This window comes from Ammodytes marinus, assembly GCF_949987685.1.
Source record: "Ammodytes marinus genome assembly, chromosome: 10".
Classification (NCBI taxonomy): domain Eukaryota; kingdom Metazoa; phylum Chordata; class Actinopteri; order Uranoscopiformes; family Ammodytidae; genus Ammodytes; species Ammodytes marinus.
Genome location: NC_137214.1, coordinates 23,265,343 through 23,288,483, shown reverse-complemented (window position 1 = coordinate 23,288,483; position 23,141 = coordinate 23,265,343). Strand labels below are relative to the sequence as shown.

General features: G+C 39.0%; 3 protein-coding genes across 4 annotated transcripts; 1 reads left to right on the top strand and 2 right to left on the bottom strand.

Moving 5' to 3' along the window:
- Positions 1-4,203: 4,203 nt before the first annotated feature.
- spata4 (spermatogenesis associated 4) lies at positions 4,204-7,038 on the bottom strand (the record flags this gene model as incomplete). The annotated part of the gene is made up of 5 exons (XM_080036088.1): positions 4,204-4,241; positions 5,011-5,231; positions 5,903-6,021; positions 6,143-6,272; positions 6,938-7,038. The coding sequence occupies 5 exons, from the start codon at positions 7,036-7,038 to the stop codon at positions 4,204-4,206; spliced, it is 609 nt and encodes a 202-aa protein (XP_079892214.1).
- A 523-nt stretch (positions 7,039-7,561) lies between these two features.
- Positions 7,562-13,087, bottom strand: asb5a (ankyrin repeat and SOCS box containing 5a). Its single transcript, XM_080035820.1, has 7 exons — positions 12,855-13,087; positions 11,260-11,339; positions 10,007-10,114; positions 9,611-9,761; positions 9,045-9,179; positions 8,384-8,575; positions 7,562-8,042 (listed from the first exon to the last, which is right to left on the bottom strand). The coding sequence occupies exons 1-7, from the start codon at positions 13,057-13,059 to the stop codon at positions 7,915-7,917; spliced, it is 999 nt and encodes a 332-aa protein (XP_079891946.1). The 5' UTR covers positions 13,060-13,087; the 3' UTR covers positions 7,562-7,914.
- A 679-nt stretch (positions 13,088-13,766) lies between these two features.
- Positions 13,767-22,753, top strand: ctso (cathepsin O). 2 transcript variants are annotated; one of them, XM_080035822.1, is made up of 8 exons: positions 13,767-14,032; positions 16,576-16,681; positions 17,240-17,364; positions 19,106-19,273; positions 19,500-19,621; positions 21,168-21,331; positions 22,134-22,226; positions 22,352-22,753. In XM_080035822.1, the coding sequence occupies exons 1-8, from the start codon at positions 13,847-13,849 to the stop codon at positions 22,384-22,386; spliced, it is 999 nt and encodes a 332-aa protein (XP_079891948.1). In that variant the 5' UTR covers positions 13,767-13,846; the 3' UTR covers positions 22,387-22,753. The 2 variants fall into 2 exon arrangements, with proteins under 2 accessions (XP_079891948.1, XP_079891949.1); XM_080035823.1 differs by lacking the exon at positions 19,106-19,273.
- Positions 22,754-23,141: the final 388 nt, after the last annotated feature.

Below are 23,141 nucleotides of genomic sequence, written 5' to 3'. Positions count from 1 at the left end.
GCTAAAAGAACCATTTCGCTTACAGCACCTTTAAGCTTGTAAGCTGGTTCAGGAAGTAGAGTACTATGGGTTGACCAAAGTTAAGCCGGTCTGGCTTAACTTCGGTCAACCCGGGGGCACCCTTAGCTCCGTTGGTAGGGCGTCCCCCCCGGGCCGGGCCCAGCAGCAGACCCGGGTTCGATTCCCGCCCGCGGTCGTGCTCTGCATGTCACTCCCCTCTCTGCCCCATTTCCCCTCTGTCTCTCTGCACTGTCAATAAACCATAAAAAATGCCAAAAAAATAAAAAATAAAATAAAAAAACTTTGGTCAACCCATAGTGTGAAAACTGGAACGGATATTTGAAATTGACATAATTCAGGCAATCTGCCAAAGCAAATGTTCTCCATGATGTTTCTTAGTAAAATTAACTGTTGTGTCTATTGACTCTGAAGTTGACTTATATCCAACATATACACATATAACCTTATAGCCTGAATGTATGGTCATTTCTTGTAGTACAATCATTTTATTTAATCTGATATAATGACGCAAATTGAAATATTCACTTTCCTGCTATAGTGTATGTTTAATGAGTTTTTAGTTGGTCATTGACCTACAAGGTACTGTCGAGATGTTGAGAACTATAGTTCTCAACATCTCGATCTATAGTTCTCAACATCTATAGATCACTTAACAATATTGACTGTGGGTTGTTGTCAGAGGGAGGGTTGTAAAACGAGTAAATGTTGGGCAGTATGTGATACATTTTCTTTTCTTGATTTAGTCCCAAGACATTTGATGTATTTTTACTTGAATGTGCCTTCCTGTTGTATTGCCCTTTCTATTGTGGGCAGGATTGCTCACTCTTCTTGAGGGAGACTGTTGCAGTTCTCTAGCGTACAGAAGGGAAGTGCAGTTACTTGCTTTCACTGTACAGAGGAATTTGAGCTCCACTTTTTAATTGTTTAAGTAGTAGGTTTATTGTTTGCATGTGATCCATAATACAAATCCTAATTTGTATATAATTAGCTTTAGTCCCCTGGGATTTTGAAAATTAAGAAGATCAGGGGCCAGCAGCTTCTTATGCAGTATAGCTAAATTGAAAACATCTGTATGTGTAAAAGCAGTTAATTACTGTACACTGAATATAAACTATAAATGTTAGAATTTGAGCTGCACCTGACTTTTCACTCATTTGAGTGCATGCCAATATACAGACACAAAAAGGGCCCCACCCTTGGTCTGGATAACATGGCAACACACTGGCTTACCATGGCTTTGTTAATAGGGGTGGGAGATTTGCTGTGGGGGAATGGGGGAGGGCTTTTTTCTAGGGGAATCCTCAGCTTACAAAGATGCACAATAGCCCCCTTCCCCCTGCCGCATCCCCTCGCCTTTAGAGCTTCCCTCATACTGGCGGTGCCATAATGCCGATAGGAAAAATTGGCAGATGGTGAAACACTTTCTTAGGGCATTTTAGGCATCCTCAATTTCCAACATCAGTTGCCTGACATTTCAGATTTTCATCACAAACGCTATCCGTGTTTGTACATTAATGTGTTAATCAATTTCAAACAATGTGCCTTGTATATTATTTTTATATGCAGGCATGTGCGGCTTGACATCCTACAGTCACCGCCTTTGTTCATGTCATGACTAACAGAAGGAGCAAAAGAAGCTCACGGTAAGCTTATTAATGTCTCCTGGTCGCTCTCCAGTATGGGCTTGCTAGTTGCCATAGCAACCAGGCCCTAGATATTGTTCAGTAGAAGAGGCGTGTTGATGTAGAACAAATATAAACATCGCCCTGTAACCCTGGACAGTGTTTTTTATGCAAAGCAGTCCATCTCAATCATCGTTATTAGTGACGAATGCAAGGCTCAACGCTTCAAATCCAAATTCCGTTGCTCATCCCCCCAGCGCCTGAAGAAATCAACAGGCGACAGTGCTCTCCGTCTTAAGTGCTGATATGTGTTCACGCCCAGTCAAGCTGAGCGAAATCAAAAGACACTGAAAGATTAAGGAGGTCAGGTTTTATAGCTCCACCGAGGGAGACAGGGAAGAGGGCTTCGACAGCCATTGACTACCATGGAAAAAAAGGGATGGGCTACTGCTTTCACGTAGACGTTAAATATAGCCTATTTCAACATTTTGTTTACAGCCTAGTATAACCTGTGTTAACTTTTGAGTTAGAGGTTCTGGAGAATGATTGTTGTCAAAATCACTTTTCATCAAAATCAGTGAATATCTCCTCACCAGTGTTAATAGTAATACACAGCCTATGCTCTGTAAACGGGCATGATGCTATTATGGGCCCCCTTTGTTAACATACCCTTTATATACACACCAGATTACAGCGCCTAGGCTGTGTATTAACACCAAATGTTTGGCACACAATACGATATTCACTGATTTGGACGAAAGGTGATTTTGACAATTTTGTCAAAATCACCTTTGCTTTGTAAAGCATTCAAGAATCGCTGTTGCCTTTTTTAGGAGTCAAATTGTAATGTATCGCTATGGCAGCAATACAATCTAATGGTCATCTGTAGTTTATAGTCTGTTAAGGCTGTGAATATCATATAATTACAGCATGGTCCTATCCCTGTATTGAAAGCCCCAGCTCTTAAACCATGAGAAGTAAGGCAGACAGCCAGAAACACTTATCTTCCTTTCCTCCGTATTTCACTAGCATTCACATCTCAATTGTACTGTACACTGAGCATCCATGAGGGCTTAAGTCACTTTGACAAGGTTCTCTATGCAACACTAAACACTCGATTTTATCCAATGCACTATTCAGGTTAAGGCTGATTTATAATGAATAACATACAATATATACAGCCTGTATTCAATTACCAAAAGTAACCATGAAGCTAATTTCAGTTGTTGATATAGGTTTGTGTGTGTATCCCCATTTGCATATTTGTTTGAGAGAGAATATAAGACTTGAAACTTACTGTGTTTATCCCTGTGTGTATCCCCATTTGCGTATGTGTTTGCCTTTTGAGGGAACCAAAATAAAAGCATATATGATTCAAACTTCAATGTAAAAGAGAAAATAAAAATGTATCTTTAATAAGTTAAGTTGAAAGAAGCTGTTGTTGCTACTGCTGAACAAAATCATCAAGTAATAGAACCCAAGCAAAATTGGTCTCCTCTCCTGTAACTGGCTCACAATGACTAAATAATTTAAACACGTAAAAAATGTGTCTGTCAGGATAGAAGCTTCTGCAGTCATTAGCGTACATTATGTACAGATAAGGTAATGCGCAGCCCCGAGGGGAGCCAATGAAAGGGCACAACATATGGTGTTATTAACGCTAACACCGTCCGTCAAGTAATCCAATATCCATCCAAAAGGATCAACAAAGAGGATCTAGGTTAAAATGAATCAGTGGTTTTCTGGATTAAAATATCAGACGGTGTTGTGTTAAAAAACTAAAGGAGAACAATAAAAAACAGACAAGCATGATCATTGGGTCCTCACGATGCTTAGAAAATAAGTATGGGTCAAAGCAGCATCAGCCACTCCTCATTTGATCCAGTGCAATCACACTGCTAGTGAAGTTGGTGACACAGCTATACCATGATACCACTCATATTGGATTTATTCTGCCCCACAGTCCAGTCCATATATGTGCTGAAAAGTAATCAACCAATTGAAATTAAATGATTAAATGAGAAACAAGACAGACAAAAAGCTTTGGTTGTGGTTCGGTGGCTCATCATAAATTCTTATAATGCAGATTAAGATTTGGTGATGGTAAAGGATATATACATATTCAGGAACTCTGAATCGCATTTGAGTTCTTAGCACAGTGAAAAACACAGGCAGATGAACAGTGAAGCCAGTCATTGTTTCCCTTTTTGATGCATATACATTGATTTAGCAGTTTTTGTCAATGGTTCACCAACAGCAGTCGATTTTAGTCACACAAAACATTGAGGAGAGCCCGGTGCATGACTCAATGCTGTCACCTACTGGTACAAACAGACATAGCCCGCACTTGATGGTAAAGTCACTGTAACAATACTGTAGTACAAACAGTGATGTCATCCGTATTATAAAACAAATTATACTGCAGTAAATAAATACCTGTGTGTGGCATAATATTTAAATGAGGTAATGCATTGCATGATTGTGAAAACACATCAAGTGACACAGAGCACAGGTCTTCAACCAATCTCTTTAAAAGTTAACCATGGTGCGTTTGACAGGCTCAGGCAGCTCCACTCCATGTAGATGAGGTGCACAACGCTAAAACAGAAAATGAACAAATGTATTGGTTTAGTGCTAATGCCAAACCATTTACACCAATAAAACAAAAATAGTCTTTGCACAAACGTTATTCTGTAAAAAGTAAAATACCGGGTGACTAGAGAAACTTTAATCATTTACAGTTAAATTCATATTGACATTTGACAATAAGCCATTGTTCCCTTAATAAAGCCTCCATTCATCACTCTTAAAATATAAATATATTTATCTCAATTTCTGTGGAACAGTTTTGAGTCACTATGCAGTATGCAGTAAGACTTTGTCATGAGTAGCTGTTTTGAGACATTGCTGTTACTCCAAAACTACTGTCTCTCTGTCGTGATTTGCCAAGAATCTGCTCATCCCTGTTTAGAGAGAGAATATAAGACTTGACACTTACTTGATGTAGTGTCTCCAGGTGAAGGGCTCTCAAAGCATCCTTTACCGCAGCTGGATGGCACAAGATTTATGGCTGTCGGCTGACCCGGATACGGCTTCACTTTAAAACGTCCTCTCACCAAAAAAAATATAAAAAGTTTAAATTAGCCAAACTCTCTCACAATCAGAGTAATACGACATGTGATTTACAAGTACAATCACCTTGCTATGTTGTAGATCATGTAGCTCTTTATATCTAATCTCATGTCTAAAAAAAACAATTCAATTTGGAATGCCAATTTACTGTCAGTCCATAGGACGTGTTTAAAACTAGAAGTTCTAATAGCGCCTTATACCCCCCCCACAACAAGCTTAACTTAAAAACACTCACCAGGGCAGCAACCCCTCTCTACATCCTTTTGCTCCAGATGCCTATGGAGGATGACCTCTGCCTTCTTCTGGTTGGTGCGGATGTCAGGCTCAGCCATGATCTCTGTAATCCTGATGTTGTTCTTGATGGCATTGGTGGCCGTGGAGCGGGCCACTGTGGGCAGAAGCTCCTGGTATTTTTGGTCAGTGAAGTCTGACACCGGACCATCGACACCTCTGATGCTGAGAAGGGAGACTTAAAAAGATTAGAATACATTACAAGATTTGAGTGTGTGTGTGGTATTTATTTACTGCAAAACAGAAAATAGATGTGCCATAGAACAACTCACTGGCATCCTTTTAATCCTTAAACTTCTGTAGTTGGGTTCAATTGCATTTGCAATAACGTGTTAGTGGGGTGTGATGGATGTTTTTGTTTTTAATTAGAATTATTCTGCTATTAAAATATCTTTGTGACCCAGATGTATTCTTTGTACAATATCACCATCCTTTCAGTTGGAATATTCAGTAATGACGTGCTTAGGTTGTAACAGCAATGTCCCTATTATGCAGCAATATCCCTATTATGCAGCAATATCATTTTCAAACAAAATATGAGAATGTATCGATCAAGCCTGTGATGTTTTCATAAGAAGGTTACACATTGAACCCTTTTCAACTGAGGTTGTATTTATTATGAGCTATATTTTTAAAGTTTGACTTGACTTGATGAACACATTCCTGAGACGTAGATCAGCAAAACAATTCAGCAATTGTGTGTTTCTCAAAACAATTATCAAACCAAAACACACAAAACAAGGAACGTTAACACTTGCAAATCCTTTGGGCTAACAACACCTGACTCACACATTTCTGACGTACTATTATTGTGTGTATCCCAATCTACCCCTCACCTTCTGTTAGTTAAATGAGTATACATCCCCTGCACCATTAGCTCAGCTGCTTCTGGTTTACAGTGGATGGTGCCATCAGTGACCTCTTTCATCAAGTGCAGATTCTGCTTCTGTAAAGACTGGGGCGAAACAACTTTAAGTAATTAATAGCGATATCACAACATTTGCTGCAAATCGAACAAATAGACATCACTGCCATGCTGCACATTATATTTCTGGATGTTTTCTTCTTCCTCTTACCGTCTCTATCAGGCTCCAGTTCCTCTGTTTGGCAGAAAGTGATGTGCCTTTATCATACGAGTGCACTGAAAAGTATCGGGGGTAATAACGAGAAAATATCTCCGCCACAAGGAAACCGTTGGAAAAATCTCTGTAAAGAAAAAGCCGACAGAATAGAGTGAGTGCATTTACTCAACCAGGGAAATCCACTTTGAACAAGTTGCTGAACTTGGTAGCAGTGGAAAGCATTGCTGGTTATGCTCTGTGATCTTTGAATAGTAATGTCATTATTCTTTCAAATGTATTTCATTATAGGCCTAGTCTGTTTCATGTTTTGTTTTGCTATGTTGACTGCACAAGAGAACACTCCTGTAATGATTGATTTTTAATTTGAGTTAGGCCATTTTCAGGATGAGCAAAGTTATCAGGATTGCAATCACACTCAATTAAGAAGTCAGGACATTATCGGTCCAAATGACTATCGAAGATGTATAGGTATATCAAATTAAAATCCCCACGCTAGCGCGAGATTTTACACTCACTAGTGACTTAATTACTTACTTGAAAAGAGTGCTAGATGTGCAGCTGTAGGTTCCAACTGGGTACACAATTACATTATAATCTAGATATATTTAACTTTCCTAGTCAATTAGCTTGCTAGCTTAATCCTAAAACAACGGCTAGTGTTAAATGTTGCAAAGACCTACACAAAGGGACTGAAATGTATCGGGGGGTTTAAATCTGCAAATCGTTTGTATCAGTGCAACTTATCTTAGTTGAAAAAGGTTCGTTCAGCTTTTTTTTTTTTTTTTTTACCTGCGCACGTTCTTTGGATAAAATGACAAGTCGAGACTTTGCAGCCATTTCAAGACTTCTCTCGGCAGTCCCGTCTTTTTGGGAGGCTGTGCATAAGACATGCTGCTCCGAGTCTGATAGAGTCTAGACGCTAATAAACCACATAACAAGCCGCCAAGCTTTGAAATTATACCCAAGTACAGCCGCTGAAGACTTTTCTTGTTTATATTTCCATGGCAACACCACGTCACACCTCCTTGACGTGGCGGTGGGTTCAATGCCCCTCGGAGGATGTTAAAATACTCGGATTTTTTTTTAGAAACAATTATAATCAAAACAAGATTGAAATCAACTCAGTATTATGACATTTCTACAGTAGACGGGGCTCTAAGTATTTGTGGGTTTTGCTAATAGGTTTTGCTATTATCTGAGCAATAGAAACAAACACTTGCTGCTCCAATCATATTTTTCATTCGATACCTGTCATCCTCAGAAATCTTTTTGGTTTTCTGTTTTTTATTATTATTTTTAACATGTCTCCCACTCCCATCTTCTTAGTCGAAAACCATCAATTACCAGCACAGCCTGTGAAAGTACAGAGACACATGTTTTGGAGATACACCAGGTTTCAAAACAATTTAATCAACTATTAGACTAGTGTTCAATGAACTATAAATATCAAATGTAAAACTCATTCATATAACACTAACATCATATACAGAGTTTTTAAAGTGTATCCCTCTGCTAGCTATCACTATTAAAAAAGAGTGCAAGTAAAACTTTATTCATACAGTTTTTCCAGAGAAGGGCATGACTGTCTACCACAGTCACTTATGGGATGCAAGCCAGCTCAACACAGCTTGGTACTTTCTGCTACACAGTGTTGTGTCTACAACGTGACCATTTTATTACATTGTTCTTATTGCACTTAATATTAAAAGGTATGAAGAGTTCACAGAGTTGATGTGCTCTCATGTCCCATTGGCTTTTTCTGCCTGTCATTTGTACTGCAGGTAGCTCCTGAGCCTGTTGGGCAGCGGAAGGTGAGAAAGGAGGTGGAGTCTGTCACGGCCGACGCAGTTCCTGATGCCCTGACGACACAGCTGGCTCAGCAGTTGTGGTGTGGCTATAAAAAAAAGACAACGTCAAAGCATTACATAAACGGATGCACCCTCATGACACATTCATTACTTTCAAAAGATAACCATTGAATTACATTGGCGTTTGCCAGAAACATAATACTTATTATTCAGATGAAAGAAAATTAAAAGATCAATGTTTTAGTTTCAGAAATAAGATGCATATATATAAGATACATGATGCTCAATCCTCCTCGCAGCAGACCCGGGTTTGAATCCGGTCTGTGGTCGCACTCTTTCCCCTCTCTTCCCCATTTCATCTCTGTCTCTCTCCACACTATCAAGTAAAGCAATGCAAATGCCAAACTAATTCTATGTGTTATTGTACCTTCATAGAGCATCAGGAAGCCCTCTGTTAGACTGCTGGGTGGAGCCACGTCTACGGGCCTCTGAAACTCTGCATTCTTGGCATTGATGTCTGCGCCAAAGTCCAGCAGCAGCTTCACTACAGCTGTGCAGTCGGTTTCTGCAGCTGCATGTAAGGGTGAATCGCAGGATCTGCCTTTCTGTACATTTGCACCTGTATGCAGGACAACTTGATTATCCATTCTAGACAAAGTTCAGGGGGACAAACTTCATCGTCAGATATACTTCCACTGTTGAATATCATGAATAGTTCATTGCAATACATACATCTTTATGTAGCTGCCTTACCTCAACTGACCATGTCTACTTTCCAATGTCCTACATTTCCCAGAAACTACTTTTCAACAGTCCTAAGAGAATGGATGTGAACTACTTTCAATCAAAGGGCATACAAAAATAGGTTTTGGAATGGGATCAGTCAGCTGTTAGCTACATGCAGCATCATAAAAAAATGTATATATCATCTATAAGAGAGAAAGAAAGAGGTGTTATGTATCATGGTCTAAATGGTTGTTGAGAGTCTCTTAATGTATATGATTTTGTGTTTGTGTGTGATGATACAGGAAAGTTGCCTGTTTGAATGCAGATATAAAGATCCACAGTGTACTGGGAGCTGAGCTGACCTTCCCTCAGTAGTTTCCTGGCACACTCCAGCTCTTGGCAGACACAGGCTGTATAGAGCGCTGTGCCCAGGTGAGGAATGTCCATGTCCACATCTGCCCCCCAAGTCACCAGAGCATCCACACAACCGTAATGACCTGGAAGTAATGGAGCGTGGAGACCGTTATCAGTAAGTGACAATGCGCGATTATCTTTCAAGCTGTCTGCCCGGGTCACGTCGGGATTTATTTTGAAAGCTGTTTTTCACAGTACCGGGTTGTTAGCAAGTGCTTTGTAGCACAGCAAAGGACACAAATCCAGGTGGAGAGATGGGACCTTATGTAAGCTGTAACTGGTAGAGTTGAAATTATGTATTTATGTGTTCATCTTATATTAAATAACCAAAGATCTATTGGTAATTTTTTAATGTGAAGATATTAAATATCAGCATGAAACACAGATACAATTGGTATTCAACCTAAACTTGTGAAAAGTAACTGCCACAAAACATTGTGTGGATGGACACTAAATCTAAAAAGGAAATGGAAAACCATACTACGTATATGCAGAATATTTTGTCAAAATATACCTTTGCTGGTTGCTACATGGATGGGTGAGGGTTGGTATACAAGGTTCTGGGGCCTTGCTCCATTTTCCAGAAGGACTTCAGTGCATGCCACACTGCCGACTGCACAGGCATTAAACAGAGGGGTGACCCCATCAATTGTAGAAGCATTGACCTGTAAACACATTGTTTTAAATTGTTATTTTTAGGCCTTGTTTAACCATGCAAGTTGACTAATAGCGACAGCCTGGGGGGACAGGTGAAGGGGAACAGCAACTTAATAGCTTTACAGCGACTGTTGAAGAAGAGCAGTGCATTGCTCATTCAATACCCTTACCCAGATTTGTTTTCCCCAGCCATGGAAATGACATTTGACCTGTGCAGCATAGCATTATAAAAAAAGGCCAATACGTGACTTACATTCGCTCCTGCATCAATGAGAGCTCTGGCACAGGCGGCATGGTCTCCAACACAGGCCTCATGAAGGGGTGTCACATGGTCTATAGTCAGAACATTCACTTTGTGACCCTGCAGTGCAGATAGAATCCAACAACCACAGACATTAAGATGTTATAGGGAACATTAAGCCATAAATGACCTTTTTTCAACCTATTGGTATACACTAGGAATTGCAAAAAAGAAAACATCAATACATCTTTCCTCCTGTTATAGAACCTCCAGTTATGCTTATCAGTTAATGACAAACTATATTGTACAGTTAAAATTGCGCAAAAGAGATGTATAAGCTTGGTGATGTAAAATGCAGTATCAAAAGGGGTCTGGTGAAGAGCTAACATATATAAATATAAATATAATGCTAACGAATCACGGTGTACAAAACTGTCATGATGTAACTGCTTTGTCACTAGCTTGTCTGAGTTAAGAACATGGCATTGTTGGTTTTGTAGCTGAAAAGGTTTACTCTCTCGTAGCACCCTCATCAATATGCAAGCAGCTGAAATTGCAAGTAGAAGAGGAGATTGTCCCAGTCTCCAATTCATTAGTATTTGGCATCGATGAGCAACCCCCTCAGATGTTCGACACAATGTGTATGCTATACTGCATATTATGGTTGTTCTGTGGTGTAGGGCAACAACTATTTATAAATTAACTTTAAAACAAGTTGAAGTGTTGTTCTTGTTAAGATATTGGTCATGGGATTGTAAACCTACACAAACATGTCATCTTTTTACCTGTCATTTACTAGAAACACAAGACTGTTGTACATCGGTGTACATCTTGCAGGCATTTAGGAGATTGTAATGAACAATTGTCAGCAAGTTTAGCTACGGTGTTCCCTGTTAGATATCAATCAGTCCTTATTAGTCTAATTACACAATGGTTTGTTAGTCTGCCTGGTAAGGGGTAATACATTGTATTCCCTTAACATATTCAAACATTGAGTTGATTCTAGGAATGCCTATGTTTAGTGTGGTGCACTGGAGTTGCAGGTGGACAAATTAGATGATCACAGGTAAACTCAGGCAATCCTATAGTGCCTCATTACTTGCATCCAAACTTCCTTTTCTTTCACATCTAAAAACAGGAGTCTTCAAAGGCACTGATGCAAATTAACTGCACAAGGGACAGTTACTACAGAGGGTTACTGCAGAGCCTATGTGCCTAGATGAGGCCATGTGCACAACTATCCCTGGGGACTGTGTTCTCTTCACCTGCAAAATGAGGGTCCTCAGAGCTAGGAGGCGGCCCTGACTCGCAGCATCATGTAGGGGTGAGCGGTCCGCCCAGGAACCTGGAGTGGGATAAAAATGTAGAGCTTCTCACTAATATTATTTATTATTAGTAGTATTATTAGGCTGCTTATCTCATCCATTTACAGGAATTGCAACAGCTGAACAACTCAAGCCTCAGATAACAGGTTACTTAACAGTAATAGCACAAGAAGATATAGGTAAAAACCTCCAGTATATTGTGCATACAAAATGCTGGAGATTTGGATGTAACATTAATGTAATAGAACATACATTACGTGAAACCCAGTGAAAAAAAGTCAAACTAAATCTTGTTTAACCATGTCTTCAAATACTATTATAATTCCTTTGCAATTGAACCAATTACAGCTGCTTAATAAAATCCCACTTTAAAGTTGAATTTGTCAGTTCTCAATACTCTTTATATACAGTATTAATCAGTCATTTGTTTCGTCTCATGTTTGGATTATGTAATTAACTATGCTTGACAAGTAATTTAGCTGTAAACTCAAAACAACACATCACTGACGCAATTTTGGCAAAATCTCTTCAAGCCCACCTGGGTCAATGTCCAGAATGACCGCCGATGCATTCCACGCGTTAGCATCGTCATTCTCGCCCCTCTTTATTTGAATTAGAATGTATAGACAATAATCGTCCAATTGTTTTCTTTTAGATTCAAGCTCTTTTATTCATGCAGTCTATTTGACTTGACTGACATTCATTTGGAACATAGGTATAAAAGACCCAACTGCAGTCATCAAACATATTTCTTAGAGCAAGGAAGACCATATCATCAGGACTGTGACTATAAGCTTGGCTAATTAGTATTCCATGGAATGAGTCCACTTTATATTAAACATCCTCATGAGCGACAGAAACACATTATATTGTTGACGTTGTGTCTCTCTTCTCCCCTAGAATTTGCTTTTCGAGCCGCCTGTCCCTGAGAATGTGGAGAGTTGTTTTGGTTGCTGTCTAAGTGTGAAAGGGTGCATTGCATAGCTCGGAATGGAAAGTAGGACAGGAGGGGGGAAAGAAAGGAGGAGGGGGGTATCATGACTGAGTTCTATTAATACATTAGAGACAAAAAGAGCTGCCAGCCTACCGTGTCTTCGCTTAATATTGAATATGCAGTTCAGGATTCATAAGTACCTGTTCAGCTAATGAAAGAAAAGTAGGCAAGTGTTTATATCTACAGTATGTATTAATGTGAATACAATGAATGGCTCTTATACCTCATTGGCTAATATTGCAGTATTTATAGCTCATTTGTAAACACGGAAATTGTGAGTGCATGTGTTTGGTGTGTGAGCACGGATTACTTTCACCTGATTGTAAAGGACACAGTTTTAATATATTCTACATAATATGTGTGAGGTGAAAAACATGTTGCTAGGTGTAGGCTATATATTGTGTAAACCTATTTGTATTGTCGTTACTTTTAAGATCAATTGAATCCAACACAAACATATATCTTCTTGAAGTGAAGTAATGTGTGGAACTAGGAAAAATAACAACTCTTCAGGGCTTTTTATGTTATTTTATGTACTCACCTTGTCGTTGACCATAGTCATAGAACTCTGCTGATATCCTGGCAGCCTCTTTACGGTTCCCACGGATAACGTAGAAGTATGCCAGCAAGTTGAGAGAAATCTTAACAAAGAGCTTAAAGCAGAAGAGTGCCAAGATGCTGAGGTAAACATTGGACAACTGGGCCGCGAAGGGCTTGTTGGCGAATTCCTGTGCCGGGTCTGACATTTCCTCCTGCACGGTTCCAGAGGGGCTTTGGATATGATGTGGGCAGGATCATATGCCACTCCAAAAAAGCACGAGTATAGCCTACTTTGTCTACCAGTGTACTCACTGGTTGGCTGGTACTCACAAAGCACAGGCTGAAAAAAAAAGATTGTGTGCAGCTGCTACTGTGCCTGAAAGCAACTACTGCAATGCAACTGTACAATGTGTGTAGATGTGGGGTTGGGTGTGTGTTCAGTTCACAAATTATACACATTATTTAGTATACAGTGCACCTGTTTCAGTGGCAAATGTGACATAGGCCTAACATGTTTTTTCAATAATGAATATGAACTTTAATTTAAAACCATGATAGTGTTCTAGATCAAGGTAAGTAAAAAAATAACAATACTAAAATGGCTGTGTAGGCCTACAATACAAAATTAATGTTTATGAAAACTGGACAAAATATGGCTCAAGTCAGACTTATTCTTATAGCTTGGGTAAAGGCTTACTTAACCTACTACATAACATCTGCAAGACTTTTACTTTTTATTTTGGTAAGACAAAAGACAAGGACAACTCTTTAACTGGACTCCAAGTAGGCTAGGCCTATTCATGGACCTATTATACAAGGGCCTATTACTCCCTTATTTTATTGTATTCTTGTCGATGGTATTCTACTTTCTGTTTCAAAGGAAGTTGCTTGATCGCTGCGCGTGCACCACAAACACATCCTCACCTTTTCCGCTAATGTCACTTTTGTAGCCTATTTACTTCCCTTTTTTTTTTACCGAAGTCTCTTCGTCAAATGAGGGGCAGCCATATGTATGCACTTCTCATAGCGACCGTTGTCTCACTCGCGTCTCCTTTGTGTTGTAAAAATGTGAGCGAGACGGGGACCAGGTTTAATGATTTCAACTCGTTCAGAGAGCAGTTCCACCGCCTGTATGGAAGCAACAGCGAGGAATTCAAACGACGTCACGTCAATTTTCAGGTAAGAGATATAAAATATGAGGTAGACGCAGACAAGTATGAAAACGCTTGACACATCACGTTGTAAACACGCTTCAGCACTTTTTTTCTACACGCAAGTTCTACACGTCAAAAAATAAAAACAAACGTCTGCGTAGGCGTAGGCTTGTCACTACAGACCACGCCTACCAAAATGTGAGGAACATGAATAGCCAATTGACTAGAAGGTGACGTTGACGAAATTATATGCCTAGTTTAGCCCTATTCATTGGCTATAGTTTAATTTGTTTAAAGTTAAATGTTTGAGTAATAACTCAATTTTAGGATAATTTCAGAGGCTTTATTATGTTGTTCTGTTGAATTGTATTGCATTAAAGGCTAGGCTACATGAAGTGTTTCTATTATCCACTACTATCATTTATATTAGGTTGGACATAATGTTACTTTAAATGGGTCAAGATAAATCAACAAAACTGATTGTAGGCTACCATATGCTTTTTCTTGTAAAATTTAAATCTGCAAGGTACAATAACAATAAATTAGCCTACATTTTGAATAAGTGGAGTAAAATGTTTAATATTTCTTTATCAGATTTAGCCGAGTGAAAGTTTGTTGTTAGCATAAAATGGAAATACTATATGTGCTGGATTCCTTTCCATCACTAGTTAGTTGATAAGATAGTAGATAACCCGTGGGTTATATCGAGGGCTTGGCGCAAAAGGGGCGTAAGAGACATTTTCTGAATTTTTCAGGAGAGCAAAAACAAACTTTTTATTGATTGTAAATATTTAATAAAAAACAGCATATTGAAGCAACCTCTACTTAAATAGAGATTAGGCTTCAAGGAATTCATATTTGTAAAAAAAAATCAAAAAATTATTTATGAAAAAAAAATCAAAAATAAAGTGTTTAATTTAGTGTCCATATTTTCTCCATCATATGTGGGTATATCAGGTTCTCCAAACATATTCAAAACACTTTTTCTGTATTTTAAATGTTGGTCTTTTCTGCAATCCCTCCATATGGTCAGCTCTTTTAGCCTATTTATAGTCTCGCAAAGCCAGACCAAACTACAGCAAGTAGTAGGGTCTGGAAGCACTCTGTTTAGAGCCGTCTATTCGGGTGGGGAAACCGGGGGAAACTGGGCTAGCCTGTTTGTATTTGTTTAAACCAATCACAATCATCTAGGGCGGGGCTAACCCCGGGAAGCAGCAGCGGTGTCCTGCAAAATAGTGCCGGGGGGGGACTTATTTTGATGGAACGTCTTCACGTCCAGAGACTGTCAGAGAAATGGCTAAACCCGCAAACGCCACACAAAAACTATTAAAGACAAAAGGAATATACATAGTGTGTTGCTTTCTAACCAGCATGTCAAGACACCATACACTTTAGCCCCCGAGGAGCTCACGGGATAACTTAACCGGAGTTAACTAGCCACCCACGTAGTGTTATCTCTGGTAACATTATCATCGGCGGTTGAGAGGACGGCTACGGCGGTCGAGTAGAATTTTTAGCATTCGAGAACTTATGTCACCACCTCCTATCGCTGTAGTCAGAGCCGTAGTCCGTCTGTTTACAGGCAGAACAGGGTTTTGACGTTGTGAGCGCTACACCAACTGCAGCAAGTAGCCGTAAGAGTTGCTAGGTGATAGTGGAAGCCGTTGGAATCTTTCCCCGTCGCTAAAACACCGCTGCATAGTCCCTATTCACCAAAGAAAGGGAACGGCAGATCTCAATCTAGCTGGTTATAAGGTCCGGTGCTCAATTCAAACCCCCACGCTTCATTTTCCAGAGTTTATGAGGGTATTTCTGCCCGGGGGTAGTTGTACAATGAAGTTGGACAGCTAGGCTAAGCTAGGATGCATCCCGGACCGCCGCCGCCAATATTATTATCCCGAAGTATCGCCACACTTTATTTCTGTCTACAGTAATGTGACTTCTCACACCCTGTGTGTGTGTGTGTGTGAGAGAGAGAGAGAGAGCGCTGCACATAAGCACACGGGTTGACTGAGCGAATTGTTTCCGAATTTGAGGGGGATCACAATAGGGGAAAGCCAGCAACCGGAATAGGAGGGGGCTGCGTCAGGGCTGCGTAGCTTTTCGACGCAAGCGAATAGACGCTGGCGGAAGTGGTCATAGCCTATTTATGATGCATTTACGCCTTTTGTGCGCCAAGCCTGGTGCACGTACGCCTTTTTTGCTCCAAACTCAACCAAAGGTTTTCACTTACGCCTTTATGTTTTCAGCCTTTATTTCAAAAAGTTAAATTTATAGTGACGTTATTCTTTTACCGTTGGATAAAATGTATCAAGACATTTAAAATTATATATAAAAGTCATTTTCGCCAAATATGTCACTTACGCCCGTATTGCTCCAAGCCCTCGATATTATCTCTTACAAAGTTAGCATAATTTAGCTTTATAATATTTATTTTCATGTTTTTTGTAAAACCTCTTCAGTGTTGAATTTTATTTCAAAAAATGTTTTACATCAAGTTGCCTACCTTATGATGGCCCTGTCCCAGTTAACTATCTCGCATCTAATGTGTTGTTTGTGTTATTGCAGAGTGCTACAAAGCGGCATGCATTCCTGAACTCATTCTCCACAACACCACAGTCTGCCAAGTATGGCGTCAACCAGTTCTCTGACCTCTCACAGGAGGAATTCAGAGGTAATCCCAAAATCGGTTGCATATTGTACATTTGTAGAATTGGATTACGCACATGTACTTTGTATAGGGAATCTACCATACAGTTAGAGCTGCAACGATTAATCTGAAGAATCGATTATTAATTGATTATTAAAATAATCACCAACTATTTTGATACTCGATTAATCGTTTCGAGTAATTTTTTAATAAAAAAATTCCAAATTTTCCGATTTCAGCTTCTCAAATGTGAATATTTTCTGGTTTCTTTAATCCTATTTTAGTAAACTGAAATATCATAGCAATACATTTGAGGACGTCAACATCGGAAAATTTATCAAAATGTTTTACCATTTTCTGACATTTTACGGACCAAAAAACTAATCGATTAATAATCGATTAATCAAGAAAATAATCGACAGATTAATCGATTATCAAAATAATCGTTAGTTGCAGCCCTACATACAGTTAATATCTTATTCACAACTTGAGGTTTTGCAGGTAAATCTCTGACTGTAGCCTGTATATATCATTGTTTACAATGAACAGAATGACCTTGAGCTGTAACTGTTATATGTACAGATGTCTACCTTCGAGCAAGCGCTGACAGAGCTCTTCTTTTCTCTGGACTGAAGACAGAGGAGCTCCCAGACAAATTTGACTGGAGAGACAAAGCAGTGGTGGCACCTGTCCAGAATCAACAAGCAGTAAGGTTTATACACAGCTATGCTGTATCGGTAGGAACACACTGTAGTACAGAATACACAGTTTGTATTAGTTCTTACTTAATATAAAGTTTATGATGTCTAAAGAGAAATAGTAACCTCAGGCATGAATATCCATTTTGTTTTTAAAGATCCTCTTCAAGCAATTTTCAAGAATATTCAAATACTCTTCTTGGAATAATTATCATTGTCAGGGAAGACATCCCGAAAAAAAAAGAAAAAAAGTAGATAATCCTTGATTAACATTTTTATAATTACATTTAGCCTTTCTCACATATTGAAAAATCCACAATATGTGAATATGCTAATATTGTTTATTCAACGCTTTAAATTCTGGACATATGATGTCTCCAACTTCACCAACAAGTCCATAAACGTACAGTATCTGCATTGAAGGCCTCACATTTCTGCATCATTAACAGGAACTTGAAGGGACTGTTGGCTTCCAAAAGCCAGCGGTTTTAAGGTGAGCAGAAACATTTCCCCCTTCAGTAGATACATTTAAAAAACAGCCCTCTAGCGTCAAACCCAGAACATGCATCATTCTGCACAGCCAAAGTCAAAGATCCAAGTGAAGCAATTATAAGCCCGGGCTCATTTTAAAGTGGAGGATGGCTATGATAATGGTCAGGAAAAAGCAGTTGGGGAATGATAAACTAAGCCATTAAGTGTGGCTTTTGTAAAGAGAGCAGAGGGAACCTGGGAACAACATACAGTGTGAGAGAGTGGTTGCTTATCCCCACTGAAGGTTCACTTTCTGCTTCCTTTTGTCCTTTATCTTTTCCATCAGTCAACTTGCCGTAGGGGAAGATAATTTTCACAGTAAAACTGTTGTCCTAAGGGAGAGACGTAGCCCATGCAAGTTAAGGCTGGCAAGATAAACATATATTTTACTCTCTTGCATTCAGGTAAGGCTAACCCCTCCAGGGGAAGTCTGAACATGACCACAATCACCAACCGCTTTTTATCATCCCAGATTTATTTTTCTCCTGCCAGGACTGAGTTTCCACAACAGCTAGATTGTTGGATAGATGGTGAGAATATTAAATGCAGGAGCATATACAAAGACACTCATATCTCATACATTCATCTAGATCCAGTTTCACCTTATCTTGATATCACTTTTGTGACTCAAGTGTCTTTCAACCCATCTCATAGCAATTTCAAGTCCAAGCAATAATGACTGATTTTGGTTTAAGGATTGATTATGAGCCATGGAACCACAAAGAGCAGCACAATGTTGCATTTTTACACTGAGAGATCATGTTTGCATCACATTTGTGGTAGATGTGAACATGCTGACACACATAATTCATAAGGTGTCAGTAGATGGCAGCAGACAGTCAGCCACAGTTCCAGATGGACAGACCAAACGGATAATCTCACTTTATCAACATGTACAGCAGCCAGAGTCACTGTAGAGTCCTAAACAAAATGTCTTTACAAATACTGTGTTTAATTCTAAATGCAAAACCATCAGATTTTGGAATACACATTGTGACGTTGTGTCAGTTCTTTAGTGACACAATTCAAACCCCATTTGAATTTGTATTTAAATGTTGTGTGAGTCTGATGTTCCTATTTTTAATTTGTTTTTAAAGAATGTATTACAGCAATCAAGTATTTATCCTGTTAAACATGATTCCAGTCTTTCCAAAGATTTTTCAAGCTTTCCTTTGTAGTTTTTTTATTTTCCTGAGTACGGTCATTTTACCTCTTGCAGTGTGGGAGTTGTTGGGCATTTAGTGTGGTCGGTGCCATGCAGTCTGTCTGCGCTATAAGTGGCTCAAAGTTGGAGCAACTCAGTGTGCAGCAGGTTTTGGACTGCTCCTTCCAAAACCAAGGTTGCAATGGAGGCTCCCCATTCCAAGCTTTGAATTGGTTAAAGCAAGTATGTTGATATTTTTACCTTAGCTTCCAATACCTCACATCCACAAATGACACCCTACTAAAGTGACTGTTTTTGAATCAGATAGTTATGTATTGGCAATAAGCAAAATATAATTGCTGCTTATTGTAAAACCTAAAGTAGAAAACTGCCTGGATCTCTTAACAAACACAATAAACATTTTGTATTCAGGTTACACGCTCTCTGAGATAAACTATGTTCTTTCTAGACCAGAGTGAAATTGCTGCCTCAGTCAGAGTATCCCTACACGGCCAAGACAGGAATTTGCCATTTTGTCTCTCCGTCACATGGCAGTGTTGCTGTGAAGAACTTTACCACACATGACTTCAGGTAAAACACATGTTTTGCAAGTTTTCAATGCACAATAAAGGCAAAAAATTAACAACGGTGTATGGTATTACATTTTAATGTGGTCTTCACAAAGTACCAAGGACAGTGGAAAAGGGAGGGGGATTGGTCCTGCGCAATGACAGACCACAGTGTTTACTCTGTCAACACACACACAGATTGCTCAGTGGCACAGAGGTTCTTCGCTCTGGGCGAAACATGACTGGCTCACAGTTACCTTGATTTGAAGTGAAACAGATTTTCTTTAATTTTGACAGAATTGTAACTCACGCTGAGGCATATGTTATGCCGGTTATTTGTTCTGTAATGCTCTTTTTGCTTTTTTGCTGGAGTAGATTTAACACAGTCTCCAAGATAGTTAATATTTGCCAACCTAACCTTTTGTCTTTCACTTTCTCTTTTCTCACATACAACTTGAATTGGATGAAGCTATTTGTGTATAAAGAATGGGGAAAATAATTATATATTTGTAAAGATTCTCCAGCAGGACAAAGTAGACAATTGATTTTGATTTGAATCTAATGTTAAATCGTATTTGTACACTCTGTTGTCAGAAAGGTTTCAGTGTTGGATTGTTGGGTAAACCATGCTGCTAAAATTGAGCAATTCTACAGGGTGGTGTGTCAGGGGTCATGGGGATGTATTAACCTTCTGGTTAAGGGACTCATAAGCCAGGCTTTTACTGCTGCATAGCAACAGAAAAACAGCATCATAAAGTCCCAACAGGACTAAACCTCACTCACCTCACCATGTGTGTGGTATTTTGGCACAGACATGGACTCCATGTCCCATATGTCATGTGCCTGGCAGAGGAGGGCATCACAGCTATCCCCAGAGGGAATCATCTGGTGGAAGGACAAGATGAGGTCGCATAAGGTTTCTGCATATGTGCCACAGAGAAACTTAGATAAATGCCAGTTGATTGGATGAGAAAAGGTGCAATAGCTGGTCAGACATTAATACTGGATGCAGATGAGATGCTGATCCCGAATAAAATTGTGCAATAAGATCCAGTGAAATGTTAATCTTAAAGGTGTACTATGGAACTTTTGGTGTGTCAGAGAAGTGAACATTGTTAAGGTATATTCTCATAAATGAATAGACAAACCTTCCTCACAAGAAAATTGGTTCCATGGAACACTGTTGAAGATATAAAATCTACCTTTTTAAAGTGACTGTTTCACTGTTGTTGTTTACAGCAGTAGGGCCCACAGTCTTGTTTCCAAACATATTCTTATCTTACATTTGGTTGCATGAGCCTCAAAATAATGTTGTTTTGATTTATGATTAAATAATTATTCAATACTGAATATGTTTTGTAAGCGGCAGGCTTTGACAATGTAAACAAATACCCTCCCTGAAACTGCATAGTGCACCTTTAAGTAATGACATTCATTCAGTTTGTTTCCTAATGGATTTTATTATTCCAATGATGACTTAACAGTGTGGTTGACATTATTGTGCCACAGAAGTCAGTGTTCTCACCCGAGATCTCGCTGCCTCAAAAGGACATGTTTCTGTTTTTCAGTGGTCGTGAGGAGGCCATGATGGGTCAGCTGGTGGAGCGTGGTCCCTTGGCTGTTATCGTGGATGCTGTCAGCTGGCAGGATTACCTCGGTGGAATCATCCAGCACCACTGCTCTAGCCAATGGTCTAATCATGCTGTCCTCGTTGTTGGATACAACACTATTGGTACATGCTGTCACCACTCACCAACTGGCATTAGAATGAAAGAAATACAATGGATTTGACATTTTATTTGATTTAAAAATTAACTTTTTTAGGTCAACCCTAGGACATAATTTAAAGATATATATATATATATATATATAGTATATGGTCTTAATCATAAATTGCTACTGCAAACAGCACTCCTCTTAAGGAAAAAAACTACGTTGGAAGGATGTCATTATCCCACAACACTGAATACACATTACTGTATTTTAGAAAAACTAATCATTTAAAGCATATTTGTGTAATAAAAAAACATGTTGCTCTATTTACAGTGTGTAGATTTGACATATCACATGTTGCCTTTGTCCTGTTGGACGTATTTGGTACGGTCAGGGAGTTGCAGGGTAGGCAAACATTTGTGTGCACATCTTACTGCATGTTGCAGGATTTCTAAGAATATAAGTTCTGATTATTTCGACAGTGAACTCTTGCATCCATTTGTCCTGCGTTAGAACCACAAAACTAACGTGAAAAGATGTTTTGAAATGTGTTAAAGGTTTAATTTGATTAATAGCAGTGATAATGTCACTGTTTATGGCTGGATGAAGTTCAAACATCAATATTTTTACCTGCCTTTACAATAATTATTTCACATACACTTGTGTTTTGTGGGTATTACACAAGGATTTGAGTGGTTATGCAACAGTCTAAAGTGGTTGCCGCTGAAGAACACAGACACACATAGACACACACACACAAACACACACTGCCCTTTACCCTGTAAATAATTAAATCTCGAAATGGATGTTGTCTGTTTTAGGGGATATTCCATACTGGATTGTGCAGAACTCCTGGGGAACCACATGGGGGGACGAGGGTTATGTTTATATAAAAATAGGTGGCAATGTTTGTGGTGAGTATGATCTTTATCTTTGTGATTTTCAGTTTTTTGTCGCCTATTTAGTTAGTGACTGTGTGATGTTATGGTCAATATCCTCAAAGGGATTAAAACTATATTATTTTTGTTTTTCTTCCCAGGTATCGCAGATTCAGTAGCATCAGTTTTCATTTGACGAGATTGTGTGAATTTGTGTCTGTGTCCTTGTATGCGTTTATGAGAGTGAATGTTTGTGGTAACTGCTGACAATATATGAATCATCTCCTTGCCTTCAAGTGTAACTTTAAATAATGTCTTTATTGAAATGTTCCACATCTGAAGCAAAATAAATCACTTAATTTGCTGATACATGTTAGACAATTCCTGAGCAATCAACATACACACACACACACACACACGTTGACACAACACTGGAACAATAATATATGCGCTGTACAAAAATGTATCTTATTAAATACACAAGGTAGATACATACTACAGGTGATATGGCTAATAAATTGGTCTATACAGAGATCGCAATCACTGCATAAATACATACAATTAATTTAACATCATATAGTTTAGCATACTATACAAAACACATTATTAACAGTATGTACACATTTTACGGTTCATGGTTTATAGATACACGAGTATGCTATGCAAATTGTTCTATTTTAGATGTTGATATGATTGTTTATACAGATAATTGTCATTATATGTACTCCTTCATGCATTTAGGACCCATTCTAAAATGGCTCCCTTGTGACATCTTCCCTGTCCTGACATGAAAGATAATGCCTTTGTAAGGAAACCCATCATCGCCACCAGTTTGATCACTGCTCTCATCCATCCATTTGCTTTCATGGCAGTCACAGGGAATTTACATAATTCTATTGAGAAAACATCTGAGCAAATCGTATCAAGGAGCCATCTGCTGTACTTTGTGAC